Genomic DNA, 12,278 nt, shown 5'->3' on the forward strand with positions numbered 1-12,278 from the left:
ATCTCGTAGTTGTCTCGAGTCGATAATATCACGTGCCACTACGGAAAGCGAGGCGGCCACATCCGCCATTCGCTGGAATTTCTCGATTCACGTCCGCCGACACCGACGCCCATCAACAACCAGTCCAGCCCAGCATCAAGCGTCCATTGCGTCTCGTCCTCGCTTGGGAGGAACGCAGAGACCTACAAGAGACCTTATTGAATCAATTGAAGCAGACGACCAAACCAGCTTCACCATGTTCTCCCGAACAACGCTCGCAAGAGCCTTCGCCCTACCCTGGGAGCAGCAGCACAACGCATTCCTGCGCCCCAGCTTCCGCGCCTGCCTTCACCAAGCCACGAACACAAGCAGCAGCAGCAGCACATCACACCCCGAGAACCAACTCAGCGCCACACCACGGGGCCAATCCTCCACGCCTACCACTCAAAGTCCACCCAAACCCTCACAGGATCAAGCGTCAGCCCTACGCCTCACCAAATCCCTCCTCGAGAAACTCCCCTACCTCACCTCCCAAAAACCGCACTACATTACCGCGCACCTTCACGCAAAACCCTACCTCCTGACCGCGGGCGACCACCTCCGCCTGCCGTTCCTCATGCGGGGCGTGAAACCGGGCGACATCCTCCGCTTCAACCGGGCGTCTGTGCTCGGTTCGCGCGACTTCACGCTCAAGGGGGCACCGTATATCGATGAGCGGCTGTTTGAGTGCCGGGTGAGGGTTATGGGCGTGGATGCGGAGCCGTTGCGGGTGAAGGAGAAGACGAAGCGGAGACAGCGGCATGTGCGGAAGGTCAAGAGCAAGCATAAGTATACGCTTCTGCGGGTGATGGATGTCAAGGTCAAGACGGCGGAGGAGCTACTTGAACAAGGGGTGGTGGTTGTTGAAGGAGAGGATGTGCCGAAGATGGAGGCTAATACTTAAGCATTTTTTGGGAATAAGCAAAGGAAAACCTATTGGCATATGGGACTGTTAAAGGGTATTCTGGGCTGTTTTGTTTTGCCTATATCCACTGATGGGCATGCTATGTACAGATAGATCTGACTGCACATGGACTCGTGCATTGTATTCTATATCGCAACTGATGTGGTTGTTTCTCGGTATTCTCCTACAGGGTTATTCTGACAGGTCAGGAATATAGTGATCTATAGCTAAAGGTAAGGCTATCTCCCAGCCAGTATATCGTCTGCAATCTTCTCCGCAAGAGCATACACCACCGCCTGCGGGTGTCCCGGCGTTATAAACGGAAAACTACTGGCGTCAACAACACGCAAGCTCTGTACTCCAAAGACCCGAGCCATATTATCCAGGACCGCCAGTGGGTCATCTTCTCGTCCCATCTTACAGCTGCCAGCCACATGGAACACAGGAATCACACTTTTGGCCAAATACTCGCGGATCTGCGAGTCCGTCTGGACATGCTCTCCGGGATACGCTTCGCGCGCATCAGCAATCCCCATTCTAACAAGCACCTCCCAGATCTGACGCTGGCGCTTGAACGACTGAATCGCCAGGTCGATGTCTGTGGGATCAACAAGCCACTGCGGGTCGATGACAGGCGGCGTATTCATACTAGCATCAGCCAGCGTCACGGACCCTCGAGAGAACGGCGCACCGAGCGCCGTCGCGATGGTGGCGTAGTTGTGACCGTCGCGTGGATCGCCGGTAATGAAGTTGGACCCGTCCCCGACCCAGGAATTCAGCGGCAGCCATTCGATCTCTGGCCAGTCTCTTGGGACGCTGGACAACGCCTGGATGGAGGTCTCGGAGAGCTGCGAGCGATACGGTTCGGGCAGCTTCTCGAAGCCGTAGTATCCGGCGCCGAAGATGGAGAGCGGGCCGGTGGCGTTGGCGAGGTACTGCTCTACCTGCCTGGCAGCCAGGGATGGATCGTTGGCTGATGCAGACGCCGTGAGGACGTTGACTCGATGTGCGGAGCCGAAGAAAGCGTGGTCTTGTAGGTTTTGGCCTACGCCGGACAGGTCGTGGATGCAGTCAATGCCGAATTCTGAGAGCTGGTCGCATGCTCCAACGCCTGAGACCATGAGCAGCTGGGGAGACTGGAACGCGCCGGCGGAGACGATGACCTCCTTGCGAGCGTTCAAGGTGTAGTTGGCCGGTGGCGTGCCGAATGTCCCTGCTGTTGAGACCTGGACGCCCGTTGCGACCTTGTTCTCGTCAAACAGGATTCTCTGCGCCATGGCGTTGATGTAGATCGTAGGAGGCGAGCCGCCGGCGATGGCCTCCTGGAGGAAACTCGCCTCGGACGACGAACGCTGTGCGTTCTTCGGGTTGATCGTGGAGGTTCCGTATGCAGCTCCTAGCAGCCTACCGCTGTTCAGGCCATCGATCTCCTCCAAGCCCACGGCAGTGAAGGCCCTCTGCGCCCAAGTTCCAAACGCATCGACACTATTGCCAAAAGAAACCAGCAGAGGACCCCCCGAAGGCTCAAACGCGTCCGGAGTCTGCGTATTAGTACTATTGACGTACAGACTCTGGTCCGGAGGCGTATAGTGGCACGACTTCTTAAAGTACGGAAGCATCCTGTCGAACGTATAGCTCTCGTCACCCACCTCATCCGCCCATCTCTGCATGCTGTCTGCCGTGGGCCGATGATAGAGCATGAAATTCCGCGCGGAGCTCCCTCCCAGCGTCTTACCCCGGGTATAATGCGCGGTGCGATTGCCTGCACCAGGCTGGGGGGTTGTTAAGAATCCCCAGTCGATCAGCGGCTGGTAGTCCTCCGGGTCTGTCCCGGCAAAGTACGGCGCGTAGCCAGGAACGATCGACTTATTCCCATTGTCGATCTCGTAAAAGCTTCCGGCCTCGATGACCGCGACGCTCGCTGATCGGTTCTGGGCGAGTCTGCTGGCGACGGTCAGGCCGGCGTTCCCACCGCCGACAACCACATAGTCAAAAATTGCGTCGGCGCCTGGAGTCCCAAAGAAGGTTCCTAGCAGAGGGCCTTTTTGTCCATATGAGAGGAGGTTAGGATTCGAGGGTCGATCTGCTGCCGCAACAAGGCTGAGGGAGAGCAGATAAAAGGCACGCATTTTTGCGGTACCGAGTCGCTGATGGGAGGCGTCCTTATTGGGAAGCAGGCAAATCAAGCTTTAGCAAGGAGTATTTATACTTTTATGTTGAGCAGAAAGAATGTGAGAAAGCACTGAGTAGGGCTAAGCGCATCGTTCTGTAGACGTACCGCACACACTGTTTGTTATAGGTTCAGAAAACGATGGGAACGCGCCATTGGGAGTAATATTGTAGTAGATGGAAGACCCCGCGTCTTGATGCAATAAACTGAAGGTGGGCTGAGTATGATGGCTGGATGAGCGTGTCATTATGCTTGAGTAGTCAGAAACGAAAGAGCCTGACTGCATCGAAAGCGCGATATCACATCAGCTCAATGCAGCAAGGATTGCGATCTTGGAAGCGATCGTCACGTCGAGGGAGATGCTGATAGGAGTTGATCGCAGCATTTGGTCTCTGTAACACAAAAATGTCTGCCTCGAAAAGTGCACATGAAAAATGACAATTACCCGTCTGGAGAATGTAGAATGATGGTGGAGATGTCGGAGATATCACAGTACGGCCCAGCTTGGAGAATACTTCTGACTGAACTGATGATATGTACGGCATATTTTGACAAAGATATATTTACAAAGAGGTGCTACAACCCTCTACCAGTCTCCAAGCAAGGTACCTGCTACAGGAGAATTCTCCCTGATTTCTACATAGGAATGAGACATAAGCATTAGAATGACAGCACTCCACTTCCCGTCAGAGAAACAACATGCCTCACTGATTAAATTATTTTGTGATACGAAAGTAAAGTCTCTCTTATCCCTGCCGGATAGAACAGCTAATCACGAGATACTTCCTCATTTCTGTCGAAACATTCCAGTTATGGGAAGATACGTCTGGAAATGCGCATGGGAACCTGCATTGTGAGGTAGCGACCTCCACCTCGCTTACCTCTATAAGCTCCCTGGACTAAGGCATCAGGGGACCTTATACAAGATACGCTCGATTGTCAAGGGACTGGGACAAGTTGCTCTCCAAGTTGGATCGAACCATGACTCCTGTATGGACTATGGTAGGGCTGGAGGAGTTGCCGCTTCATCTTGTTAGGGCTGAGTTCTATCGGAATCGATCGACTGCGGAGAAGTCCAACCCATCGTCTGGTTTGCTAGGGTGCTGCACCGCTGAGTCGAGCCTACCTTTCTGATCGGATGTCCGACATTGCGTAAACTACTGAGTCTACTTATGATTGATCGCAGACTTCTGACGAGGAATACTGCATAGTGATGTAATACCATTAATTCGTGATCTATCCCAATCGCCGATCCAGTCTATCCAGGTTCATCATGAGCTAGCTAGCATACAGAGAAAATCATCATCAAACAAGTATAATCGATCCAGGGAATTGAATCATCCAGTCGTCCATCCGGGGAATCATTCGTAAAACCAGATCCAGTGAGCAAACCAGGCGGGTGGGCTGAGTCCGCCACCAGGTACAAAGGGCTGAAAGGTCGTTAGGCATAAGTGATGTAATGTAGATGATATGTGCAAGAAGAATGTGAAGAAAGTTACAATGGAGGAACGGAGGCCTCCTGGACACTTTCGTCGCTGACGGAGGTAGCCGGAGAGGCCAGGCCCGAGATGACAGACGAGGTGCCGCCGCGGGTGCTGTCCTGCGCGTGGTCCATCTCGAGCATCGACTCGTCCAGCTGCGAAGCAGAGGGCAGATGGGGGTTGTTGATGGTCGGTTTGGCGGCGCTGGTCATCAGCTCGTCGATGCCCGGTTTGCCGGGGACGTGTCGGTCGAGGTTAGAGGCGTTGTCGAGGCTGTCGAGGGCGAATTCGAGGAACTCGGCGTGCTTGCGGCTGACGCTCAGCGTCCAGCGGTACTCGCAGAGGCGGAGGCGGTAGAACTCGGCCTCCTCCTTGGTGGGTGCGGTGATGCGCAGGAGGATGCCGAAGGAGCCGATGAGTGAGAAATTGGTGCGGGAGGCGGCGGGCCAGAATGAGCGGAGGTGAGGTTGACGCAGCCGGTTGACAAAGTCCATGGCGGAGATGAGGCGCGTCTTTGCGGCAGAGCGGCAGATGTGGGAGAGGTAGGCGTCGGCCGTGTCCGGGGAGAGAGACCGGATAATGCAGCGGTGGAGGGTGATTTCGGTTGCAAAGTAGGAGAGGTGGAGGGGCCCGTTGCGGGCGGTGTCTTCGGTGACAGTGTCGAAGAGGTCGATACTCGAGTCCATCTTCAGTTGCGGGGGCAGCGATGCAAACCATTCCTTCAGTCGGATCTGGGCCGGTTTGGCCCGCTCCAGGATCATGCGTGTCCGGTTCGCGCCAGCCGCTTTGAACTCCTCGATCGCTTGAAGAGTGTAGAATCGGTCGAGGATGTCGGACAGGATGGTGGTCAGCGCCACCATGTGGCAGAAAAAGAGCGGCCCGTGGCCGACGTCTGCATCGTCCTGCTGCGCGTTGTCCGTGTGGAAGGCCTCGGTGAAATCCTGTTCTACCAAGTCCTTGACGGTCCAGTTGAAGGCGAAGATGTGGGACGGCCGCCCGTGAATCAGCGCCGACCATTTGTCCTGCATATACAGGGCCCACGCCAGCCGTTTCCGCAACCCCTTTTCCCAGGTCTCCATGTTCCAGCCACTGCAGTCCTGGTGCAGCCCAAGCTCGAACCCAGCGGTGACCAGCTGGGCATTCAATGCATGAGTCGCGATGGTGGACTTCTCCATCAGAAGTAGTCCGGCCTGGATCGTCGAGATAGTTGCATGGGGCAAGGACTCGATCAGAAGCTTGAGCGCGGTGCTCTCGAGACGGCCAGCATCCGGACGTCGCACCGACTGCGAGGCAGGGCCAATATCCACGAACTTCAAAGCGCAGACATAAACAGCGGAGAGTAAGAGCGGGGAAAGCCCTTGTCTGGTCCGATACGACTGACGGAAGGCATCTTCCATCAGGATGGGAAACACCGGGTGGATGCTTTCAAAGTACTTCTCCACCAAGGTGGATCCATAGGGAGCAACCAGGCTCTCGATAGCATCGAGCGAGACGGACGGAGAGTCCGCCTGGGACGGGGGCTCGACGACACGCATAAAGGTACCGTCGTTACCGATCTTACGTACCCGGGCCGATGCAACGACTCCTTCGTCGTTCTGGTCAAGAGGAAGATGTTCAAGTAGGGCCGGCTCTAACTCAGTGGTCATGCCAATATACTTGGCAGACTGGGACCAATACCCGGACGGGATCAGGAGGTTGTGACCATTCACTGGTGAGCGGGAGACATCTGTTTTGGAAACTGGCGAGAGGGCTGCTGCTGGTGGTTGTTGTTGATGTTGTTGCCTGCCAAGGAGAGAAAGCGAGAAAGATTAGTGTTTATCTTGCAACGTGCATAAGCATAACCTTGACATGACGTCCGAAATCGGCATTGGGTAAGATTCCCCACGAGGAAGAAAACACATCGTCATACCTCTTGATAGTGTCCACATCCTCGGGGGCGGGATCTTCTAGTTTTCGCTTTTTAGATTGTGCATCCGCTGTACCTGGACGGCTGAGAGTGAAGGTGCACTCCTGGCGATGGAAATCGCATGAGTAGCATTTATTGACCATTTCGTTCATGGCGCACCGGCTCTTTCTACGCAAACAGGCGTCACAACTTGACCCATCCCGACCAGGTGCCGGCAGACGGGGCAATGATCCAATGGAGGCAGAGGAGGGCGAGATAGGCGCAGGAGTCGAGCTAGCCTGCTGCTGTTGCGAACGGGCTCGAAGAAGGTGGTGGTCTGAGGGGTGAGGCTGTTGAAAGGGAGCTGCAGACGTAGCCGCAGGGCCAGCCGTCGTGGACGACTGGAGAGTGATAACGGCAGCCATTCACTGCGGAGAGATTCTCAGGCACAGAAGGGAAGAAAACGAGAAGGAGAAGAGACGATCCCGATAGGGAAGACGTAGATAGAAAATGGAGATAGCAGATAGCTAGGTAGATAGATAAGAGATATTTGTGCAGGGATTATGCACCCACACAGCCTGACAGATAATTCAATTGGATTTGCCCTCGTAAACCGGGATATCCGGAGATGCCAGGATGATGCTCCGCAAGAAGCTAGAGACTACTCCTCGACAAGGGTTTAGGAGAGAGCTGTGCCAGGTTGGGTGATCTGTCGGTAGATACGAATAGCTTCAACGCAGTCCACCAACCAATCAATGACTGGGGATGCAGCCCAAATCGACGGGGTTGAGAGCAACGTACGAACCGCGGAGGAGAAGCTTATCGGTAGACACTAGACAGGTGAAAGACGAGTCCAGATAAAAGTAGATAGACTGGACTCGACACAATGCCAGGTAGAAGAAAATGTAGCCCGGAGATAGTACGGAGTAGTAGTCAACTGTAAAAGGCGATATCGACCGGGGGAGCGGAGAGAGCGGAACCGGAGCAAATAATTAGTTGGCTGGAGTCTCGACAATTGATTGATCTAACAACGATGATGAAGATGAGACGTAGATAATAATCGAGATCTTTCTGTGCTCTTGAAACGATAATAATAGAAGATATGACGATCAGACAAAGTAATGATATGATTGTATATTGGTTGTTATCTTCAACAATAGTAATGAGCCTTCGCGAGCGACTGCAGCAGTATCAAATGCTTGATAGTCCGCTCTGTCATTCCGCGGAGGATGAAACGGTTTCACTCTATGACTTATGGATGAATGATCGATAGACAGGATGTTAACGATACGAACCGAGGAGAGGAAAAGCTATCTCTCAGATCCAGGATGGATTGACTCCAGGTGTACAGAGTAGTATATACATGAGTTCTCTGGATGCCTCGTAGTCATACACCTTTCCACCCGGACTTTCTGCCCTTCCCTCCGGTTCAGTTAAGATTGGATAACAGAAACATCAACATTCCAACAAGATCCCGACTCTCTCCATGCGATCAGCTCGGAAACGACGTTTCCCACACGTAACAGATTGCCTCTGCGCCGCTGCCGTTTCCCCAATGATGACAATTGCCATTATATGATTGTTCCTGGGCCGTCGCATCTCTGCAGCTTTTGATGTTGCCTCCCAAGATAAGACATCTGCACCTGATTGGGCCGGGAGCGAGGAACCCCCTTTAGATTACGTACTGGCAATTCCTCCTGCGTTAGTCACCATGCGATCATACAGACCTACATGCCATCACTGAAGACAGCCCATGAGGATAGAACTTTGAAGAGACTTCAAGAATCGCATCTCAGCTTCGATGCAAGAATACTTTAAGTGCTTAGACCATGTCACTAGGTCCTTCTTAGAAGCGAGACATCAAGCAGAATCCAATGAGGTGTACTCGCCCGAGAGAGAGAGATAGAGCTACTATCATCCAATCAGCAGCCTCTGATAACAGCCTTTCCCTCTCCAATCACGCACGCCCTTTGCAACCCAATCGGGCCTGGTGCAACACCGCCAAACGGGGATCGGCCTGCAGCTGGCCTTTCTCCACATCCGACTACTCTCTTTCCGGACTAGGGGAGCGCTACACATCCAAATGCAAAGCAACAGTGGAGACCTTGCCAGGGCCTTGGGGATGATATTAGCCGGGGTGCCATTGGTCTGGTTCTGATCTCGGGCATCACTGCTGTGGAAAGTTCTGCGGCTTAGACTAGCTAGGCTAGCATTTCGGGAAATGAATCATCTGAAAAATGAGGGAGGAGGCTTGCTTCCTGAAGTTTATACCCCTCGGCACTTCTGCTCCCCGTCTTTGCTTTTCTTCACTTATCTATGGTGGAATTGCTTACGATAGGTTCTTCGGAGTACTCCCACCCGTCTTGTTTATTATTAAGTAAGGTATGGCTCTCCAGTGTACATGTCCTTGGCACGGTCGAAAGTCGGCACATTAGTAACAGAATCGTCTGCATTGGGGATGGATTCTCGTCCCGTCTCGATCTGTCAAGCAACCATCAGACCAGTCATCCATATATCCGTGACTTAAATGGAAACTATGCTTGTGACTTTGATTATTGGATCAGTTGTTGCCATTTGGCTTGGTCCTGTCTGTCCATTGTCCTTCTAAATATGTACTCAGGTATTGCTTCATGAGCATCCTGCATATAGAAGGATTGCTCATATCAAGAGCAATCCAAACCTAAATCATCAGGGGTATTTATCGAGCACCAGTCCTGCTGTCGTCCATGCAACATCAAGCCGACGCATAGTGACCAGTGACCAGCCTGGCCAACTTGGTTATTTCATTTCTCCAAACCCCGGGCCTCCGCATTAGCTTCTGCCTATCTACAACCATTTACCTCAAACGATTGATGTGGCTGAGTGTGGACAACTCAAAATAACTCGGATAAAATTGTAGTCTGTGCAGATAGCAATCCTTTAAAAGTGTAATTACAGATCTCCATGACGTCCGGGCTGCACTCCAGATGTATCTTCCCCACGGGCATGATCAAGTCCAGACTCATGGCATGTGAACGACACCCCACGTGACAAAGCTTTTTCAGACTCTGACATGTGAGAGGATCTGAAGTGGTCATCAGCGATATAGTCAAGTCGATATCAGTCATGTGCGAGTTTGTCAGCTTTAGTTCAATAAGCTGAGTATGCTCGGTTCCAATTCATATGCACTGTTCGCTCAATATGCCTGCTGCAAACAATAACACTCTACAAAAGTACCTGTAGAACAACAGCATGCCCAAACGCCCAAAACTCCATGCTATTCCGAGACTCAGGCCAAATCCAATCTCGTCAAAAGGTATTGAATACTCCGTATTCACTCCGTGAAATTCCTCAGCTTCGTCAACTCATCCAACAGCTCCTGCAAATCCGCATCGGAGATCTTATGCTGCAGACTCGGAATAAGTGACTTGGCCTCTTCAGCATTATCGCAGCACAAGCTCCCTTTTCAATTATCAGCAACAGCCAGACACATTACTCAAAGCAAGACATACCCAGCTGCGACCGCTCAAACATCTCCAGCTCAGTATGCGAGTTCAGTAACCGCTCCACAGCCTTGATGTTCTCCTCGTCCTTGAACCGCGCAAATACCTCGAGGTAATCCAGCGTCTTGGTAAGATTCCTGTTCATTCGAGCCTGTTAGCCTTGTGTTTGTAGAAGGACAGACCGTCGCTGCAGAAAGGTTGGGTGACGGGCAACGCAACGCAGCGCAACGTACTCCGGTTCCTCGTATTTCTTCCCCCCGCGGCGCTTATTCTCCAGCACCTTGTTGATGACGAGCCGTGCCTCCGACAGCGAGAGGGTATGTGTGTTTTGATCGGCGCCGAGTTTGAGGGTTGAGGCTGCTTCGAGTTCGCCCTGGGGGAGGGCGCGCTTGCGGTGCGTGGCTGGGGGGAGTTGGACACTCATGGTGAGTTTATTGTCTGGTTAAATTTGGATTCCTTAATGGAAAAGCTCCAGAATGTACTCAGTAGACAGTAGAAGGTTGACAGACCAGGGATGTGGAGCTTGAACGTTGCCGAAGCGGGAAAACTTCGAGGTGGAGGGCGCAAGGCAGTTTGAGGCGGTGACATGTTCACCGCCTTCCACGTACGATTTTTAGAGTGTGGATGCCAATGATTGCGAGCTCATAATAGGGTATCAGGTTTGCTTTATGTACAAAATACCAAGCTAACGCCTCATGCTATGCGAGGATTGTCTAACAATATCCTCTAATGTAGAATTATACCTTTTCGAACGCAACCTCCGCAGGCAGACGGAAGCTAGCACAGAACATCTGCTTCTTGGGACTGACCAGTCTCACATTGTGGATCGAGAGCTCAATGCTCTGATTCCCACTGCCTCCGATCCGATCCTCGGGCGTGATAGTGTACCCGATACGCTCGGATATCCGCTGGCAGATGTCAATGTGGTCGTCCAGCTCGTTCTCGGAATGGCCCGAGAAGCAATACACGTGGACCATAGGTAGACGCTGGGAGGTGTGCGGAGCGAACAGGGATTCCCTGCCGGCGTAGACGCCTGGGAACGCGTCGAGGAACTCGATTGCCGTGGCAGGGAGGTTCATCACGTAGTGGTCGAAGAACACCGGACGGTGATACTCCTCCGGATGAGGCGGGGGAGCCTGCTCGACTTTATTGCCGGATTTTCTGTCCCGTCGCACCTTGGGGTGAATGGTGATGGTCACCGGCTCGGTCTCCAGAAGTTCCTTGGCAGACCAGCGGATAAATTCCCGGCCGTCCATGTTGAACGGTGTGACGAAGCCCTCCACCTTGTTCCTCTTGATTGCATCCTGCATCACCTCGTACCCGTGTGGGTTGAGGTCGTTGGCCCAGACAAAGATCTTCTTCTTGCCAGCAGGCACAGCAAACGGTCCCACACCAGCCATCACATCACAAACCATCTCGCCCTTGTTGAATTTCTCCACGAGTCGACGATGCTCCGTCTCCAGACGACTGTTCCAGTAGACGCGGGAATAGTCAAAGCGGAACTCGCAGTCCTGCTCATGCTGGACAACATTCAAATCATTATCACCCGCCAGAAGCTCAAAGGGGAATGTGCGGAACTCGCTATGTGATCCGACATCCTCGGTTTTGTTAATCACCGTCCTAATCGCCTTGTTCTTGTCCTTCAGAATCTCCGCAATGAGATACTTGTATGGGAGGTATTGCTCGCGAAGATTCAAATGCAGCACGTGTCCCACTTGAGTAAACCCCTGCGGAATCTCTTGTAGCTCGTCCTCGGGTAGAATCGAGGAGATAATATCGGCGTACGTCCAAAAATCGTAGTCCAGCGTCAAGTCGTACGGCCGCATTGCGATCCTTCCCTTCTCGACCAGCTCGCTTATCTTCGGCGACCATGTTTGCTTATCGTCATGCTTGACAGTCTCGCGCAGCAGCAAAGCCTTCTTTATCTGGCCCTCCTGGTCTGCCACGTCCCGGATACAGTTGAGCCGAGGCACAGCCAGCAGGTCTCGGCTCTTGTGTAGCTCCGCTCGCACCTTTGAAATATCCGAGTTTTGGAAGACCGCAGCAGCGGACAGAGGAACCGTCTTGCGAAAGAACGAGCGGTCCAAGACACGCATCGCGCGATTCACAGGTGGTCGAAACATTTCCGGAAGGTCGCTGCTGCGGAGCGAATTGGAGGAGTCGGTCATGGAGTCCATGGGCGAGAGGACGGGTGCCACGGGTGTATGCTAAGCGGTTTGTTGTCTGATTATACGATGTGAGGCATCGGGATCTTGCGATTGAGGTTTGTTGGTGTTGGTGGGGATGTGATTCATACTTTTTAATTTTATCTTTGGATCTTATCAGTCACGTGGCCGAG

At 52.9% G+C, this 12,278-nt stretch overlaps 5 protein-coding genes across 5 annotated transcripts; 1 reads left to right on the top strand and 4 right to left on the bottom strand.

Moving 5' to 3' along the window:
* Positions 1–235: 235 nt before the first annotated feature.
* On the top strand, positions 236–922 carry NFIA_069060 (mitochondrial 54S ribosomal protein bL21m; the record flags this gene model as incomplete). The annotated part of the gene is made up of 1 exon (XM_001263631.1): positions 236–922. One exon carries the CDS (start codon positions 236–238, stop codon positions 920–922), a length of 687 nt encoding a protein of 228 aa, XP_001263632.1.
* A 239-nt stretch (positions 923–1,161) lies between these two features.
* On the bottom strand, positions 1,162–3,051 carry NFIA_069070 (GMC family oxidoreductase; the record flags this gene model as incomplete). The annotated part of the gene is made up of 1 exon (XM_001263632.1): positions 1,162–3,051. One exon carries the CDS (start codon positions 3,049–3,051, stop codon positions 1,162–1,164), a length of 1,890 nt encoding a protein of 629 aa, XP_001263633.1.
* A 1,536-nt stretch (positions 3,052–4,587) lies between these two features.
* Positions 4,588–6,883, bottom strand: NFIA_069080 (putative C6 transcription factor (OTam); the record flags this gene model as incomplete). Its single annotated transcript, XM_001263633.1, has 2 exons — positions 4,588–6,355; positions 6,483–6,883. The coding sequence occupies 2 exons, from the start codon at positions 6,881–6,883 to the stop codon at positions 4,588–4,590; spliced, it is 2,169 nt and encodes a 722-aa protein (XP_001263634.1).
* Positions 6,884–9,771: 2,888 nt separating this feature from the next.
* On the bottom strand, positions 9,772–10,364 carry NFIA_069090 (DNA-directed RNA polymerase II subunit RPB4; the record flags this gene model as incomplete). Its single annotated transcript, XM_001263634.1, has 3 exons — positions 9,772–9,899; positions 9,950–10,077; positions 10,174–10,364. The coding sequence occupies 3 exons, from the start codon at positions 10,362–10,364 to the stop codon at positions 9,772–9,774; spliced, it is 447 nt and encodes a 148-aa protein (XP_001263635.1).
* A 313-nt stretch (positions 10,365–10,677) lies between these two features.
* trm5 (tRNA (guanine) methyltransferase) lies at positions 10,678–12,117 on the bottom strand (the record flags this gene model as incomplete). The annotated part of the gene is made up of 1 exon (XM_001263635.1): positions 10,678–12,117. The coding sequence occupies one exon, from the start codon at positions 12,115–12,117 to the stop codon at positions 10,678–10,680; it is 1,440 nt and encodes a 479-aa protein (XP_001263636.1).
* Between the last annotated feature and the right edge of the window lie 161 nt (positions 12,118–12,278).

Source organism: Aspergillus fischeri, genomic scaffold (assembly GCF_000149645.3).
Source record: "Aspergillus fischeri NRRL 181 1099437636252 genomic scaffold, whole genome shotgun sequence".
NCBI classification, from domain to species: Eukaryota; Fungi; Ascomycota; class Eurotiomycetes; order Eurotiales; family Aspergillaceae; genus Aspergillus; species Aspergillus fischeri.